Here is a 16,885-nt window from a genome sequence, read left to right as displayed (position 1 = left end):
ATCTATGCTCTCTGTATCTTCTTGTTTCAAGCATGAGTGACTTTTCCCCCCTGTGTATCTTGAGAATTCTGCAGTGCGGCTGTAGGCGGCATATATAGCATCACCGTGCAGAGAGCATCCTTGAGGCAGAGGTCTAAACTCATGATGGCACTCTCCTGTCTGTGACCTTGCTGCATCGTAAATGTAATATCTACTGTATAAGGCGCATACACAGAAAGCATGTGTATGTGTTGTATATGTGTGGTGTGTGTGTGTGTGTGTGTGACTTCACACTACTCAGAAGCTAGTGATTCTTTTGGAACTACTGTTCAGTTGTGTTATCTTGAATAAGCTGCCAGTGGTGAAATTTATCACAGTGAAGTGCTGTAAGTCAGAACACCAGCTGGGAGAAGAACGGGCAAGACCGCAAGACCCAGACGTACCTCTAAGTTTGTAGCAGTCATCATCAAGACTATATTTATTATTGAAGGGACTGCGCTTTCAAATAACTTGTGAATAAAACTCACAGGGGTGCAAGGAGCTCACAGTGGATGCCCCCCCATATACAAACATAGAAACACACATCTGTCTGTACTTATGCTATGTATGTTTTCAGGGCTACATACTAGATACAAAATAATCTTGGAAAAAAGACTGTGGGTTCCATTTCAAACGGTTGCTTTGCAACTGAACGGCCCAAGGGGCTGTTCCCTTGCGGACCACAGGAAGTTGGCACCATGTGGCACGGGCAGTGCCGGAAGGAAGTTCTCATACCCGACGTTGAAGTACTGTCTCATTTCCTGCCTCCGGTTCCGCATGATGGCCTTGTATTCCCCGATGCGCAGCTTCTTGCCATCCACCAAGCAGGTGCGCTTCGGCCTGGGCTTGTACTTATAATCCGGGTACTTCTCCAGGTGCTGTTTGCTGAGGCGGGCCTGCTCCTCATAATATGGCTGTTTCTCTAGGTTGGTCATAGCTTTCCAGCGAGATCCTGTGGAGACAAGGAGGTTAGGATGCCACAATTTGCAGTGCTTCTAAGAATCCTAAAATAGAGAGAGAGAGATGCCATGGAGAACAAGAAAGAAATTGAGAAAAAAAATGTTGGACAAAATCCAGAACTATATAAACATGTTTCTGATTAGCAAGATCAACTTGAAAGGCGAGATTTTTCACAAGAGCAGAGGTGTCTGTAAGGAAATTATGCACCCAAAGACATGAGCACTGGGCAATGCATTATTTTTGACTTGAATGAACAGTTAACTAAACTTGCTTATTATGCACTGAAAAGCCCAAGAATTTTATACGATGCAGTTAAACTGCTAAAAAGCCCCATGTGAATTCAACACGTATTGTGAATCTGTAGCTCACTGAGTCTTGGAGTATTTCTATGTTGAGGGCACATTGCTTATCACAAAAGTTCGAGTATCATGTGGTTGTTTCAGAAACCACACCTGTAAAACTCATGGTGCTTCAGAATTAACTCCTTTAAGAAGGTACTTAAGACTAGGAGAAGGATGGGGGGTGGGGGGTTACCACATGTAAGAACTCCTTTGAGTCATCTCGGGTCCTGTGATGGCTCGTCAGCCAACCTGACTCACATGGTGGATGGAGAGAGCGGACGCCTGCCGCTTGTTCCTAACGCTGCAACCCTTTAATACAGTTCCTCGTGCTGTGTGGGTCCACATCCGTAAGATTAGCTCATTGCTACTTCATAACTAGTTTTGCTACTGTTATGAAAAATAATTCGAATGTCTGATATGCAGGTTATCAGACATGTGAGCCCCAGAGGGTCATGGCCCACAGATTGAGAACCCACTGCTTTCATGGACCTCTCCTATTAGTATGCTGTTTCCGGGGTCATCACAAACACAGACAATATTAATATACGGTTGAATGAGATCAATTCTTTCCATGGCATTTCTTGCCAGGGTGTAGACCAGATTTCAAACCACAGACCAGCCCATATAAGGGTCAGTTTACCAGAAACAGTCCACTGGGAAGAAAAAATACAATGAGAATCATGGGTCTATGATTCTACTCTAAAAACTGAATACAGAAATAAGGTGATTCAGCTAGATTATTGAAGATTTCCTCTAAAATATCTCTTGGCTAAGGAAAGGAAATGCTCACTGATGGAGGTAATCTGTCTTGGCTTGACCGTCATTTTTACATTTCCTATCTTGCACAATGGCAGGTTGTAGGTTGAGAATTAGAACTCCCTGCTTTAACTTCTGACAGTTTCCCCTGAGAGTACCCAGACTTAAGCAGTATTCTAAAATAGGGCCACATAATAATTACAAATACCAATACCTTTTGCTTTTAGAGACAGGGTCTCTTTGGGTAGCTCAGTCTTCCTGCTCTAATATTCCAAATTCTGGGATTACAAGCCTGTGTGCCCCCACTTCTCAGCTTACAGATTTACTTATTCATAATTATGAATTATGATACTTATTTGAGTATTTGCCAACATGGATATAGCTGCTCAACCCCACCTTAGGTCCATGCAGTCTCAGTTTGGAGGCAGATCTACTTTACATCTTTAATATCTCCTCTGGGTAAGGACAGCCAATTGGTAACTTGGTTTTGGTGTCCATGGCTTCCCGGCAACAATAGCAGTTGACTGCAGATCCCATAACTACACGCATGGCAAAGACACTGTGGTAGGTCCAACCCCTCCCCACAAAGAGATGAAAACAGCTACTTGGTTTGTGCCCACAGCCATGCACAATGAGGAAGCAGCTTGCTGTGGGCTGTTTGCAATGAAAATGAATAGACTATTGGGAATGCCTCCTCATAACAAAAGAGTAAGTTACAACGACAAATATTTGATGCTCAAAATAAGGGAAAATAAGTAGCCTTCATCTTTTTTTTCTTTCCAACTTCTGAGTCTGGCAGTATGCTACACGAGGAGAGCCTGTGCTGAGCAGCTATGTCATCTCCATGGGGCATGTAATGAATTTGCACATTTTACTCCGACTACTGTATATCTAATCAGAAAAAGATGTCCCCCAGTCCCTGATCTCGCGCCAAACAGTAAAAGGTGATTCCGTATGTTAACAATTTCAGCAGAATGGCTTATTAAAACCAGATTTTAGGGTATTATAAAATGCTTAGAAGCCCTTTAAAATGTCAACTAGGATCCCCAGAGACTACGTAAAATGTCAACCCAGCTCAAGCGCCTGTTTTAAGCAGAATGAATTAGCAGCATGCTGTCGGAGGCTGTTATCCAAAACAATCAGTAAAGAGAAAAACATCAAGCCTTCTTTGTACTTTTATATGAAATAGGCCATTCAGAACCATCTTGTGGCTATTTGAAGATTTTGTATTTATTCAAAGCTATAACTAAATATTGAGGCCCCAAACACTTTGGTGTTTGATTTTTGTGTGACTATAAATGCTATATGTTTAATTAATATGACTTTATCAGTAAGTCTTGGGCTGGAACCACCTTAAGTGTAGATTGTAATGTCAGAGATCATATGGCAACTCTCACCTTAACAGATTCTCCTAGCCAGTTAGTGTTGCACCATAAAGAATCTTTGGTACACTTCCTAGAAAAATTATTGTCTTAAAAAAGAAAAAAAAAAACACAAGCCAGGCGAGGGTGGCAAATGCCTTTAATACCAGCACTCAGGGGCAGAGGCAGGCAGATCTCTGTGAGTTCCAAGCCAGCCTGGTCTGCAGAGCTAATTCCAGGCCATCCAGAGAAAGCCTGTTTCAAAAAAGAAAAAAAAAAAAAGAAAAAAAAACCCAAAACAACAAAAATAACACTTTTAAGGATGTGTGTGTTACACATGTGCAGTTGATCATGGAGACCAGATGAAGGCTTTGGATACTCTGAAGCTACAGGCAGCTGTGAACCTCCTTTCTTGAGTGTTGAAACCTAACTCAGGCAGCAAGAGTTCTTATCCACCCAGCCACCTCCCCAGCCACCACAACACTGCTCCAGACTGTCTGCTCTTCTATCTAAAGTTTTAACCAGTGAGATGGATTTAGCACTGAGCTCCTTTGTCAAGGTGACTCCAGGTGAAACAGGTGTGGCATGTCCACGCTGAGGAATCGCTCCAGACATAGAGGTACACTCCTTTAATCCTAGCATTTGGGAGAGAGGGGCAAGCATAGCTCTGAGTTCGAGGCCAGCTTGGTCTACTACATAGGGAAGCACTGCCTTAAAATGTTTGGGAAATTCATGATGAAGTGAGTTAAAGGGAGACACGGATGAGCCTTGGCAGAGCCATTCATTAGAGACGCTGGCTCCCCTTCATCACTTAAGCAGGTTACTTTGTACAAGTTTATGTTTTCAAATATGCAAACCCTGTTTCTGCAACTGAACTCCACTTGTTCTAATCTTTCAAACAACAACCGTGTATTCATCTGAAAACTATTTTAGAAGAAAATGCTAACACACACACACTGAAGTGCATGTGTTTTTATGTGCTCTGATGGCATTGCAGGTACACCTTGGGAACTGAGTGGCATCTACTGCCTCTGTTGAGAACACGGGGGTATTAATCAGAAGAGTACATTTAGTTACCACTAGTAGGCAGTCAGCTGTTTAACACACACACAGAGATTTCTTCATGATGTCCATGTAATTCCAAGAGCATCATCAATTTTAATAAAGCCTAAGTAGTTTACTCAATGCTTCTTATTTTCAAGGCCTCCTTTTTTTCTGTCAGAGCTTGATGCTTTCATTCTGAACTCTGATTGTTAGAGAGGAGGCGATGTAAAACCCACCTTGCTGTTCTAGTGCATCATGCTCCTTGGAAATAAAGACGAGGATGGCAGTAACATAGTGATGACAAGGTCATCATTTCCGTTAGCTCTTAAGTCAGTCTGCAGTAACTCTTTCTATATTCTGTGCCCCCCTGCCTCTGTCTGTCCCTCCCTCCCTCTGCCCTGTCTTCTGGTAACTCAAGCTTCTATTCAGTTAAACTCAGAAGGATGCCATGGCTCTCAGAGTTACCGAGAGCACCTTTAGTCCATAGGGTTACTGACCCTATAGTATAGGAGTGGATATTCTAGATCCTATGTTCTGATGAACCAGCCTGTAGCTCCCCTCTCCTCCCCCCCCACACCATGCACACTAAACTCTAAAATTTTACATGCTTCTACTAAGGAGCACAAGAGTGGGATGAGACCTGCATGACCACTTCACAATGGCCATGAAGAAACAGTCATCACTAGGAATGGCTTGGGTGAAAGTAGGGAGGACTTTGACAATCATGGGGATGACCACTCTTCAGGGAAGATTACAAATGGGGCACTTGTCTCATTGAACACGGGATACTGTGTTGTTCACGGGGTCCTCAGTGATGGTGCTAATATGCTGAAAAAGCAGATAACAGGAGCAGCCTGCCTTTCACACCTGGCACGAGAGTACCACACATCACAGACATCACTCAGGCCTCCACACTCCTTACCCAGTATCTTGCTGATGTTGGAATTGTGCATGTCAGGAAAAGCCTGAAGGATTTTCCTCCGTTCATCTTTTGCCCACACCATGAAGGCATTCATCGGACGCTTTATGTGGGGCTCGTTGCTCCCACGTCCCCTAGATTCCCTGTAAATTCTTGACTCTGAAACTCCGGCGCTTCCTATAAACAGGGAAGAACATCAGCACTTAATGTCAGTGTTGAGAGCTGGCAGAACTCCTCCCCGATGCCTGTTTTCTCAGTCTATTAAAATATCTGAAAACAAAACGTCCTTCTGATAACAGGGCTCCCAGTCCCGCAGGCAGATGCTTGCTTATGTAGTGTCAGTGATAAGCCTGTGGCAGCAAATGTGAATTTTTTTTTTAACCCAGTTCTCATTACTTCTTGGGTTTTCAATGGACTATGGACAGTTTGAACATTTCCTGAAGAGCTCACAGAGAGCTGGGGACATATTACTTTTTTGGGCTCTTAGGGTATATCAGTACTGTAGAAATATTACAGATGTAAAGGACCTGATAAAACCAGGGGACACTCAGGGGTGTGGCAGGCTGAGTTAGGAAAGGCTACACCAACACTGAGAGAAAATGAAGTATTTGTACCTCCCTTTTGTCTCTGAGGACACATTGGTAAAAATCTGCTAGATAGAATTGTGGTTGGAACAATAATATAAAGATCTCTTTTTAATGTCGTTGGTATTCTTTTCAATCATATACATCATATATACAGTCTAAAAGGCAATGGATAGTCACAAGAGAACAACCAATTAATTAGTATGTTACTATTGATTCTTAAGTTTTCTGTCATGTTTAAGGTAGGGGAAAACCATCTATTTCATTGAATGTTTTCTCCTAGCATGTTATCAAAACACCAATTGACGGTTGTTTTTAGATATCAAGGGTCAGTGATGATAAGGTGCCCCTCAACCCCCAGGAGTCACACAGGAAGCTGTGCTTTCCCTCCTCTGGCCTTATGTGACTTCATGAAGCAGCTCTGGCAGAGTGGCTCACAGCTTGGAAGCCAAGATGCTTAGGTTTGGGTGATGAGAACAAGGGGCTTGAGGAAGCATGGAGCTCTGTTGCTAAGTCTTCACTGTTGTCATTATTAAAAGGAAAGAAAAACAGCAGAAAACTTAGAATCTGGGAGTTTCTGGTGCTTTGTGCCACCAAGAAAATAATCATGTCTTTCTTTTAAAAGTCCCTCCTGTTCATCTGTATACCTTAATCTGTAGAACCAGTAAGCAACCAATCAGTATTGCCTCTATAGGGTTGGAAATTAAAAAACAACAGCAGCAAAATAGCATCTCTCTGGGTCACATGGTTCATGCTTGCTCATTCATTACGTGTTCCTTGCTTGATGTAGACTGGAAGCTGCTTTTCATATGGGCACACCACTCAATTAGACAATGGCCACACGAGCTCTGCTGCTGTAACGCTCAGTGCCAGAGGGTATTTTATCATGTGAGCATAACTTAAAATGGATGGAATGTGTTACAGCCAATAATGGCCTCTTGACTGACAAGCAGTGGTGCTGATGCACAGCATCATCTTTCTGAAATGGGTTTGTAACCAGGGAATGATCAGACCGGCACATCTGCTGCTTCCAGTTCCTAGCACCTTACAGCAACAGAAGCCACGAGAGCAGCAGCAGTGTGGGGCTTTGTCAACCCTGAGCAGGCTCTCTGTGTGTATGTCAGCCAGGGTTATTCTCCCCAGTGCAGTAGCAAGACACCAACAGGAATGGTTGCAAGATTTTGTCTTTCTGGTACTCGAGTGGCGCATGATCAGTTTCAAGGGAGCAGTAAGTGAGACGCCCATGCTTGCCTGGCTGGTGAGGGCCTTGATGAGTAGAGAAGTGTACGTGCTGAGGAGTCTCAGGGACTCCCACCTCTGCACTCTGCTTCTCCATGGTTTGCTGAGTCTTCTTCCAGCCTGCAGCAAGGCTAGGCCACTAAAGTTCTAAAGCACACATCACCTGGTCCTGGAGGAAAGACCCTGCTGGGGTCCTGTATAGAGAAACTATTCCTCCTCACGCTCTCTTTGCTGTCTCAGCTGAACTGGGAATCTGGCTGCTGGCTGCCATGTTTGAAGTGACCTGAGTGTGAGATATAGGAGAGGAATGTGGAGTTCTCCAGACACTGCTGGTGAGGCAGGGTCTAGATGCTGGGTTAGACTAGTGTCCGTCAGTGTGAGGACTGCATGTCAGGGAAGGCTCCAAATGCAAGGAAAATGCCCAGACCCTGTCTTCTCTGCTCTATGTTCAGCTGAAAATGCAAGCTGCAAAATGAGCTGATAGCCTCGCAGTTCTACAAAGTTTGGAGTGCAGGAAATAAGGACGCAGGAGGCAGGGGGCTGCCGGGAGAGGGTATTTGGAATTAGGTCATCTTAGATCTAAGCCTTGCGTTTGGCACTGACAATCCCCTGATCCCGGCCGGGGCAATGATTCCACACTGCTGGGGTCAACCGTCTGTAGTGGCACTGACACTGACAGGCACTGCAGAGCAAGAATGACTGGGGAGTGCTTGGCACACAGGGACCGCCCAGTGTGTGTGAGACCCCCACCATGATGGCCAGGGAGGCAACGGCCTTCCTGTCTACTCGCTTTGCTCTAAGTACACCTCTTCCCCTCCATTCTGGGTTATGAACGAGTAAACGTCACAAACCGTCTGAGTCTCCACTCATATTGAAATCCATCATTCCATGGCTAAATTTTCCTTCTTCATTCTGTTTAACTGCCAGTTGCTGAGTCAGACTCTCCAGTGTTGTTTTTTCCTTCAAAAAAAAAAAAAAAACAAAACAAAACAAAGAAATTTAAAATGAGAATTTTGAAACTATAATTACTCAAAGGCATTTCTCCCCTTGGGGCATACATAATAAAGTTGGTTTCTCGTAGACAGGGGATATTGGTTTATTCACCTTTGTATGTTCAACGTGGTATACTAAGGCAATTAGGGAAACTAATCAGCAGGTCTTTGGAAGGAACGTTGACTCTTTCAAACCCATAGAAAGTCTTGGCATTTGGGTTTTGTGTGCCTGAGGAGCTAGGCAGAGATCATTGGAGACAAGCTTCCCTAGTCACAAAACACATACAGATATTTCCCATCAGCAACCTGCTCTGTATTTGGGAAGCCGGCTTCATTTTTATTCAGTAGAGGTATAGGGGTGGCATAAGTCCCAAAGAATGCCTTCCTGTAGTCAGGTGACCAGAAACAGAGCTCAGAGGAGTTTACCTCTGGTTGCCACGTCCCAAATGCCATCTGCATTGCTCACATAAGGGTAATGAAAGCAATTAAATATTCATCACTAATTGCTTGTCAAGGCTTCGTATATCCAATGGAAGTGCCTGCTACTTGGACCACAATTTGACTTGGATTGCTCAGCCAAAATATTGAGTTGGCGAATTACTTGAGATACAAATAGACATGATTTAGTTCTCAAAGACATCGTTTTTTGAAAGCATGCACTGTGTGACTTACATTAATGGGGGACATGGTGTTAAAAGGAACTAATGCTCAAGAAAAAATATAATGCTAATCTCACCCCCTCATGATGTTACATTGCTTCCAAATTAAGAGAGCAGTTGACTCTGAACACAGGAAAAAGCATGCAAGGAGAGGTAGGCTGCCTTCCTCTCAAGTTTCCCAGCCATCCTCTCTGGGTAGTGTGGTTCCAAGAAAGGCAGCCATTGGCATCTGAAGCTATAGCTCAAGTCTTGTGACAGTTTGACAGACTGCTGGAGAGAGATTGTCATGAATGACACTGGTGGATCATATACACTGCAGAGCTGCTTGCTACCTTGGTACAGTGTTGACAGAACATAACCAACTATTGAAGACCATTGTATTACAAGGGAAAGAGCCCAGCAAATGTGGTCACAAATAACTAATGGTGCATTGAAATCCTTAATACAGTGCAGGCTTTATCTTGGCAAACCTTTGACAATAGTACAATTGTAAGAACAAGATTAAAATTTCTCTCAAGTCTGTGGCCTTGGAACTCTGTACTCTATTCATCAAAGTGTATCTATCTTGATGGGAAAAACTTAAGTTGTCTATCAGCATACAAGAGAGCCCAGTTTACAGTCACTGCCACAGAATCACACAGTATTAAAGCTGAAGTGCGCAGACTCTGACCCAGTTTGTTTTGGGGTTGTGACTGGTATTTTTCATAGTTTTGTAACCTCTGGATTCCTTTTTTTTTCCCCTAAGGGAGTCTGTAGTATCCACTAAGTTTAACTCAGGAGCTTCAAGGACACTAGTTTGACAGACTGTTTTCATAGTAAATGTAGCTGTTAAAACAGCTACACACACACACACACACACACACACACACACACACACAGGCGCACGCGCGCCTCCATCAGCAACATCTGAAAATCTGAGAGTGCCCTGGTCAAAGAAAACATCACTGCTGCAAACCTGGTACATGAGCTAGCTTGTAGCCCATTGCCTATGGAAGGATGCAATGCTCAGCCTTAGTGCATGGGAGAGAGGCCTGGCCCTGCCCCAACCTATTGTGTCAGACTGTGTTGACTCCTCAAGGAAGCTCTTACCCATGAGGAGGAGTGGACTGGGGCTTGGCTGAGGGGAGGCGAGCAGGGTGGGAGGGAGAACTGTGGTTGGAATGTAAAATGAAATTTAAAAAAAAAAAAAAAGAAAGAAAAACCATCACTGCACTTCTTGGGAGGAAGATCTGTGTACACACAATACCTTTCAAATTTCTTTTTAATGGTCTATAGGGAAATGATACTATATGTTGTCTAGAGAATGTCCTGTTTGGATGAAAAGGTTTTCAAAAGAGAAATAGAAAAATGGAGGCAATCAGATTCGAAAAAGAATGAAATGCTAAGTGTCTTCTGACTCACTGCGTCCACCTCTATGAATGAGCAGGGATGTTGTGATCAGTTTTTATAGCAAGTAACACCTGACTACCTGCCGCTAATGCACATGGGATATTGAGACTAAGCAATTAGCCTCCCTAGAGTGGAGCCCCTCAAAGTGGCCAAGAAGCTGTCAGTAAGAGAAAGTAGAGATGAGCATGGTAGGGTACACACTTTGTCACTCTTTGTATCTTGGTTCTTAGACATATGAAAGGAAGATGTGATTGGGCGGATTCCAGGATGTGTGGCATGTTTCCAGTGAAGACAGAAGACAACCCAAGAGGAAAGCAATGTCCCTGAAGGCCACATGGAATTCGATATTATAGTTACATCTTACATGCATTTCTCAGGAGCCCAGACATGTGAATTTGTACAGGAATGGAAAGAAGTAACTGCAGATAATATGGTGAATCAACAAAAAGATGAGTTGGAAATAAAATCAGCTCTCACCATTAACGAAGTCAGAGTTAATTTATTCAGGAATATTAGGAGAAAGAATCAGTCAAATGTTATAAACCCATGATGATGTCAAACAGTCTTCCCAAGCTCTTCTTTTCAATCTCCTATATCTCTAGCCTCTAATGCAGTGGTTCTCAACCTGTGTGCTGCAACCCCCCACCCAGGTCCAATGAACCTTTCACAGGGGTCACCTAAGACCACCATAAAACACAAATATTTACATTATGATTCATAACAGTATCAAAATGACAGTGATGAGATAGTGGTGAAAGTAATTTTATTGTCGGGGGTCAGCACAACACGAGGAACTGTATTAAAGGGTTGCAGCATTGGGAAGGTTGAGAAGCCCTGCTCTCAAGGGACTGACATGGGTGATATCATTTCTTGGACTCAATCTTTTGAGATTATACCCTTTAATCTTAATATTTTCCTTTATAGAATCCTCTTTTCAGCTATGGCCGGGAATAAGAATAGTGTGACTCTCACAGCCCTCAGAATTAAATCTTGCCTAAACAGAATCAGCTCCAATAATATAAGGAGATAAACATAACAAGTGGGAGCAGGGTGTGGTGGCACAGGCCTGGTAATTTCAGGATTTAGGAGGCTGAGGCAGAGGCGTTGCTGTGAGTTTGAGGCTATCCTGGGACACACAGTGGGAGTAAGGCCCTGTCGGTTGTTTGAACAGACTGACCAGGAGGCACAGAGGGATGCGGGAAGACGTTGGAAATCTCACAGACCAAGGTTTGGGGAACAAGGAAATGTTGACGGACAAAGGTCATACTTTTCTACCAGCCTCGTGAACTTGTTTCCATTGTGATCAGAGCAATAAAATCACATCAATGATCATTTTTATGGAATTTGCCATGGCATACCTCAATTTTATGAGCTGTTTTTATAAACCACAAATGCCAGGTAGTAGTTAGGCTTTCCCGAGCTCGCATTACTAATCAATCAGATCTAGAACTTCCCTCCCCTCATCCAGTTACAAAGAGCAGTAGCAGAGACACGGGACCTTAAAAAGGCCAGCAAAAGTTCTTTCCCGCTGGGGTCATCAAAGAGTAGATGGAAATAATTCTAACAACATGGTCAAAACAGAACTTTGGTGCATATATAGGTATGAGCCAAACAAAATGGCGTATATGTACTTCTGCTGATTAAAAGTGAGCAATTGGACAGCAACCAGATCTCTTTTGGAAATAAGAGTCCTGTTTGGCTAATCCAGTCTCATATAAGTCAAAGGTTTGCTAAGACCCTCGGGGGTGGGGAGAGTATTAGGTTAAGTCCGTTAAGATTCTGCGAAATCTTTTCTGATCTTATGTTGTCCTGAAGGAAGATCAAATGATTGTGTCTAGCCTGAAGAAGAGGAAGGTGCGCTGCCTTTGATCCTGGAACTTGAAGGGGGAGGAACTTGAAGGGCAAGTCCAAGGACAGCCTGGTCAGCATAGTAATTTCTAGGACAGTGGCACTACATAGTAGTCTTAGATCCCAAAGACTGAAGGAGTAAAAGAAAGCATCCCATGTAGACCAGGTGGCTCCAGGGGTCAATGAGAGTAAATACGATGCTCTCCTTAGAATATTCATGTTCACTCGTGGAATGGCAGCTGGCCATTGGCTCTGCAGCTTATCCACTGACTAGCACAATGGGAAAGAGCACTTAAATGCTTGCATATGACACCAATGTTGGGACCCAATAGGAAAGCCAAAACAAACCTATACTTTCTATTGGACTGCAAAAGGCAACAGGGATTAATAGGGAAAGGGACATATTTAAAATTAGAATTATCTTTAAATAAAACACTTAAGGCAACTGAGTCCCAGAAAAAAGATTTTAAAATTTGATTTAAATGTGAGATGGATGATTCTCATTGGCTTTCAAACATTTAAGAAATTAATATTTTTGACATTAAGAAGAAAACATCACGGAGAAGACCAAACAGTAGGGGCAAAAAAGACAATGACAAATGCATAGGGATCTTGGGAATGGTTATGGGCCTCAGTTTCCTGTGGCAAAGACAGGAAATACCTATGATGAAAATAAGATTTGAGTTATTTTTAAAAAATCATTGAATTCCCTCCATCCTTGCTATATACATAATAATGTATTTGATGTTTATATTTTTTTCCTTTTCATACTCAGGAATGAGCTTAGTTACATGTCTGTGCTACCTAAAAGTCAGACCTTTTCTTCCATTACTATTCCATCAAGTTACACAGAACAACTGAAAACTCTCAGTGAGCACAAAGGACAGAGAGGGCGTCTTCGTTGCTCTTTCATGGCACATTCAAAGCAAAAAAGAGTGCACAAGCTGCACCTGAGACAAGGCAGAGCCTTTTCTTAAGTTCTCTGCTCTTAAGTTAAACAGTGCAGGGAAATACAGGTCCCCCATCCCTCTCTGAAATTGGGATTCATGTGGGCAGTGAGCTTTGCTTCCCACCAGGCACAGACCCAAGGAGAAAGACAGGCTGTGGATCAGCTGTCATAATGGACACCACTGAAATGAGGCTCACAGAGCTATAAAACTCGTAAAAGGCGCACCCATGTAATGACAAAACAGAGTGTGACTGTTAAATGTTGACTTGGTGCAGCTAAACCCCTCTGGCTGTGGTTTCCTTGTCCCTTGTTTTTTATGGTCCTCTACTATACTAATGACACAGAGAATAAGGAAGAAGAGAAAAAGAAAAGAAAAGGAAAGAAAAGAAAAAAGATATTTTAACCCTCCAATTCAATTATGTGAACCTCACAGCCTACCAGAGACATTAGAGGATTATTATTATTCATAATGTTGTCATGCTTTATCAGCTGGGGGCGCAGAAGATGAAGAAGCTAGGTGAATGTTTGCTCCCTCAGTCCCTCAGCTTGCTTATTGATAGCTCTGTGCTCCACAAAATAACCACCGACCCACGTAAGCTAACAGCACAAATGAGACAAAAGGCTTTCTTGTAAGTTATGTGTCAATTACACACATACCCACAACACACACTGAAAAACAAATCTCCTTCCTCCAACTTCAGTTTATAGAACATGGTAACATCTGTGAAAGATTTCTGTTACTTCTGTTATTGATAGATTATTTACAGTAACTTTGGATGTCCTGGACTCTGGGACTGTTGAGGATTGAGAAAGCCCTAGATAAGTAGGGACCTGCCAATCAAGAGGCCAGACCTGCATCTCTGTATCCTGTGGTCCAGTCAGAGTGACAGTCAGCCTCAGTTAACTCTGTCCTTCTTACCCCCCCCAAAAAAAAATCAATTTGAGATTCAGGTTTGATTTTGTGGCCCTCTGACATCCCGGTTTGACATCTGGTAGTCAGCTTCATGAGATGTTTCTTGAAGTGTACTTATTCCCTGAACTCAGGAGCCCAGTTTTACCTGGTATGTGGTCAAAAGGAAACCCACTGGGAAGACATGCTTCCCATGACACGAGGCTGAAGGTCAATGGGAAAATCAGAGAATCTTGTGGTTTCTATGTTAGCCTCTAAGTTCAGCTTGACAATAAAAATTATAAAATGGTAAAATAGTTTTGTGGAGACAACTGATTAATCCCTATTAATAATTAAAAAATGTAATTGTAAAAGGGATACATATTTAAAGGTTTATAAAGAATATTCAAAAGCTTATATGAAAGAACTAATTCTGATTTTCATGAAGAAAGAACATTTAGGAATAAAACCTACACATTTGATGCATGTTTCAGAATCGATTGCTTTGGATTTGAGTTCAGAGCAGGGGTAGACAACGTGGTAATGGCATGAAGCTAGAGTGTATGTGGTAAGATAAATTTTATGGTGCCTTCATTGTGTATTCCCACAAGAACTGGAATAGAGGAGGCTAAGGTTAATGATGGTGATTGCTTGAATTTAGCACAGGCTAGGATTACTCTATCAATATCCTACATGTCATGGTTGAAAATGTGTAAATGTGCTGAAGAAGATTAATAGAGAGAGCAGAGACAACAATTGTTGCCTTAAATGCCTTAAAGGGGGCTTCATGTTTTAGGAGAACCAAGGCATGCTGTCAGTGAGGCAAAGAAATTTTGCTGAGAGTGGCCCATAGAACACTGGCCAAAGATGATCAATTATCAGGTGAAAGACACAGAGCCATGGAATGAAGCGTTGCCCAACAGATGGAGCTGTGTTTCATCTCCCCAAGGGATCTAAGTGTTGGCCATGTGACTACCTGCCCATCAGAGATGACAAGGAGGTATCCATGGTCTCATGGACAGTTGGGCTGAGGTCTTTGTCTCTGGATCCTAAAAGCCTACACTTTTTTTTTTTTAATCACTGACCTGATTGAACTCCATATGACAGTACATTGAACAAATGTAAACATTTATACATTTTCTTTAACACTTCAACTCTATAGGGTAGGTGCTTAATACAGAGGGAACTATTGGATAAAAACATCATTTCTATGTTTTATAGTCATTGCCTGAAATTCAAGGAATAGGTCCCAAGCAAAACAAATAATGGTTATTCAAATCTGTCCTATGAGGGCACAGTTAGATGTCCACATCTAAAAAGACTAATTTGTTCTTTGACACAAAAGCCCACTGCCAGAGAGAGGAAAACAATAGTAACCCAAGTGTGTCATTGCCAGAGAGAAGGCAGTACCATAGTAGTCTGAGAGTGCCACTAACAGAAAAGTCACTCTGAAGATTATGTCAAAAATAAATGATTCACAAAGAATCTGCAGAGCAACACTGCCACTCAAAACCACCACACTGCTCAGTTATTATCTTGGAGCCTGTGGTGTGTGAATGAGGAAGAGAGGAGGCCATCAGAGGAAAACCTGGGGCCCAAGACTTCAAGTGTCTGTCTACACAGCCAGTCAGGATACAACTCATGTCTACGAAGACATTGACTGCTCTTTTAGACCACTGCAGGCAAGTATGTGTTGCTCACCACATCTAACCAGAAGGGTTAATGGGAGACATACAGGTATCCAACAAAGAAAAATAATAGAATTGATTATCTATATAGGACTCTGGTAGGTGAGTGGTGGGGGTACAGAAATGCACATATAGAACTAGCTAGAATGCTGTGCGATTATAATTGTTCTATAAACAATGAGTAGCCCAGTCACTGGAGTACAGAAACACAGGATTTTTCTCTTTAATTTTTCCTTTGCATGGAATAAAAGCTATGAAAATGTCAGCATTCTTACAAATGTGACCTGAGTAGCCAGCACTTACTTCAGTTTGGATAAATTGAATTAGACTGTTTTACAGAGTCATGGGGCTGGTCCAGAAATACTAGATCTGATAAATAAAAACAGGCACACTATGGTTATACTTCACTTTTCAATTATACATGGTAGTTTTAGGTGAAGAGACAGGAAAAGAAAGATTGGAATATACACTTAAAATCCCATTTTAATGAACAGCAAAATCTTTACTCCATATTTTATCGGAACTGCTGGGGATGCAATGTAAATAAGATTGGGTACGTTCTTACTGGTTTTATGGTTCTCGTTCCCTAGGCTGGTGGTGGGGAAAAAGGAAGCTCTAACAAGACAGAGCATCCAGGAGATACGAAAACAGTTGGGGGAGTCTACTAACTGTGGAGCTGCTGCATGAGGTTTTTATGGTTTAAGCTTTAAGAAGCTATGCTGAGAGGTACACATGCCTAACACAGAGCATGAGCTGAGCATGCAGGTACCAGGCACTTCCCCAAAGTCCTTTGTGGTTCATTGGGAAAAAGATTAAACTCGATGCCAAAGGACAGAGGCCCAAATACTGACCCGCCACCAGAGTTCCTCTGGTCTTCTCAAATGCTGTGTTTTCTTTTCTTTTCAAGAGTGTGTATGGAAACACTACAAATGTGAAGGACACAAGATATAAATCGATAGCCATTACTGTCCCCATGACTCCTGGACATAAACAAGCATTTCTCATTTGCAAGAGAGGGAAGGGGTGTGCCTGTAAAGCTCTTAGGGCAGCGTTTGCAATAAGTGCTAAAGTCTCAATGTTTCTCTGGTAGTTCTAATTCATATTGGAAAGATGACCTTTAAAAGGTCACGACAGCAAATGCATCCGCTACATATCTGGGGTGCTTATTTTGTGTGTCTTCATGTAGGACTGGCTTAAGGAAGAATATGATTTTAAGGAGGATGAGGGGATGGATGGGAAACGGGGACAA

At 42.5% G+C, this 16,885-nt stretch overlaps 1 protein-coding gene across 6 annotated transcripts in view; it reads right to left on the bottom strand.

Annotated features, from left to right (window-relative positions):
* Positions 1-16,885, bottom strand: part of Sox5 (SRY-box transcription factor 5) — a 970,651-nt gene that overhangs the window by 6,051 nt on the left and 947,715 nt on the right. For all 6 annotated transcript variants that reach the window (XM_035448567.1, XM_027430149.2, XM_035448569.1 and 3 more), the window contains 3 exons: positions 8,074-8,182; positions 5,403-5,576; positions 754-970 (listed from right to left, as the gene is read on the bottom strand). In XM_035448567.1, coding sequence (XP_035304458.1) covers positions 754-970; positions 5,403-5,576; positions 8,074-8,182 — 500 coding nt within the window. The remainder of the gene's footprint in view (positions 1-753; positions 971-5,402; positions 5,577-8,073; positions 8,183-16,885) is intronic.

The sequence above is a fragment of the Cricetulus griseus genome, chromosome 8, assembly GCF_003668045.3.
Source record: "Cricetulus griseus strain 17A/GY chromosome 8, alternate assembly CriGri-PICRH-1.0, whole genome shotgun sequence".
Classification (NCBI taxonomy): domain Eukaryota; kingdom Metazoa; phylum Chordata; class Mammalia; order Rodentia; family Cricetidae; genus Cricetulus; species Cricetulus griseus.
The sequence above is the reverse complement of the archived record's forward strand: the minus strand, read 5'-3'. Positions and strand labels throughout refer to the sequence as shown.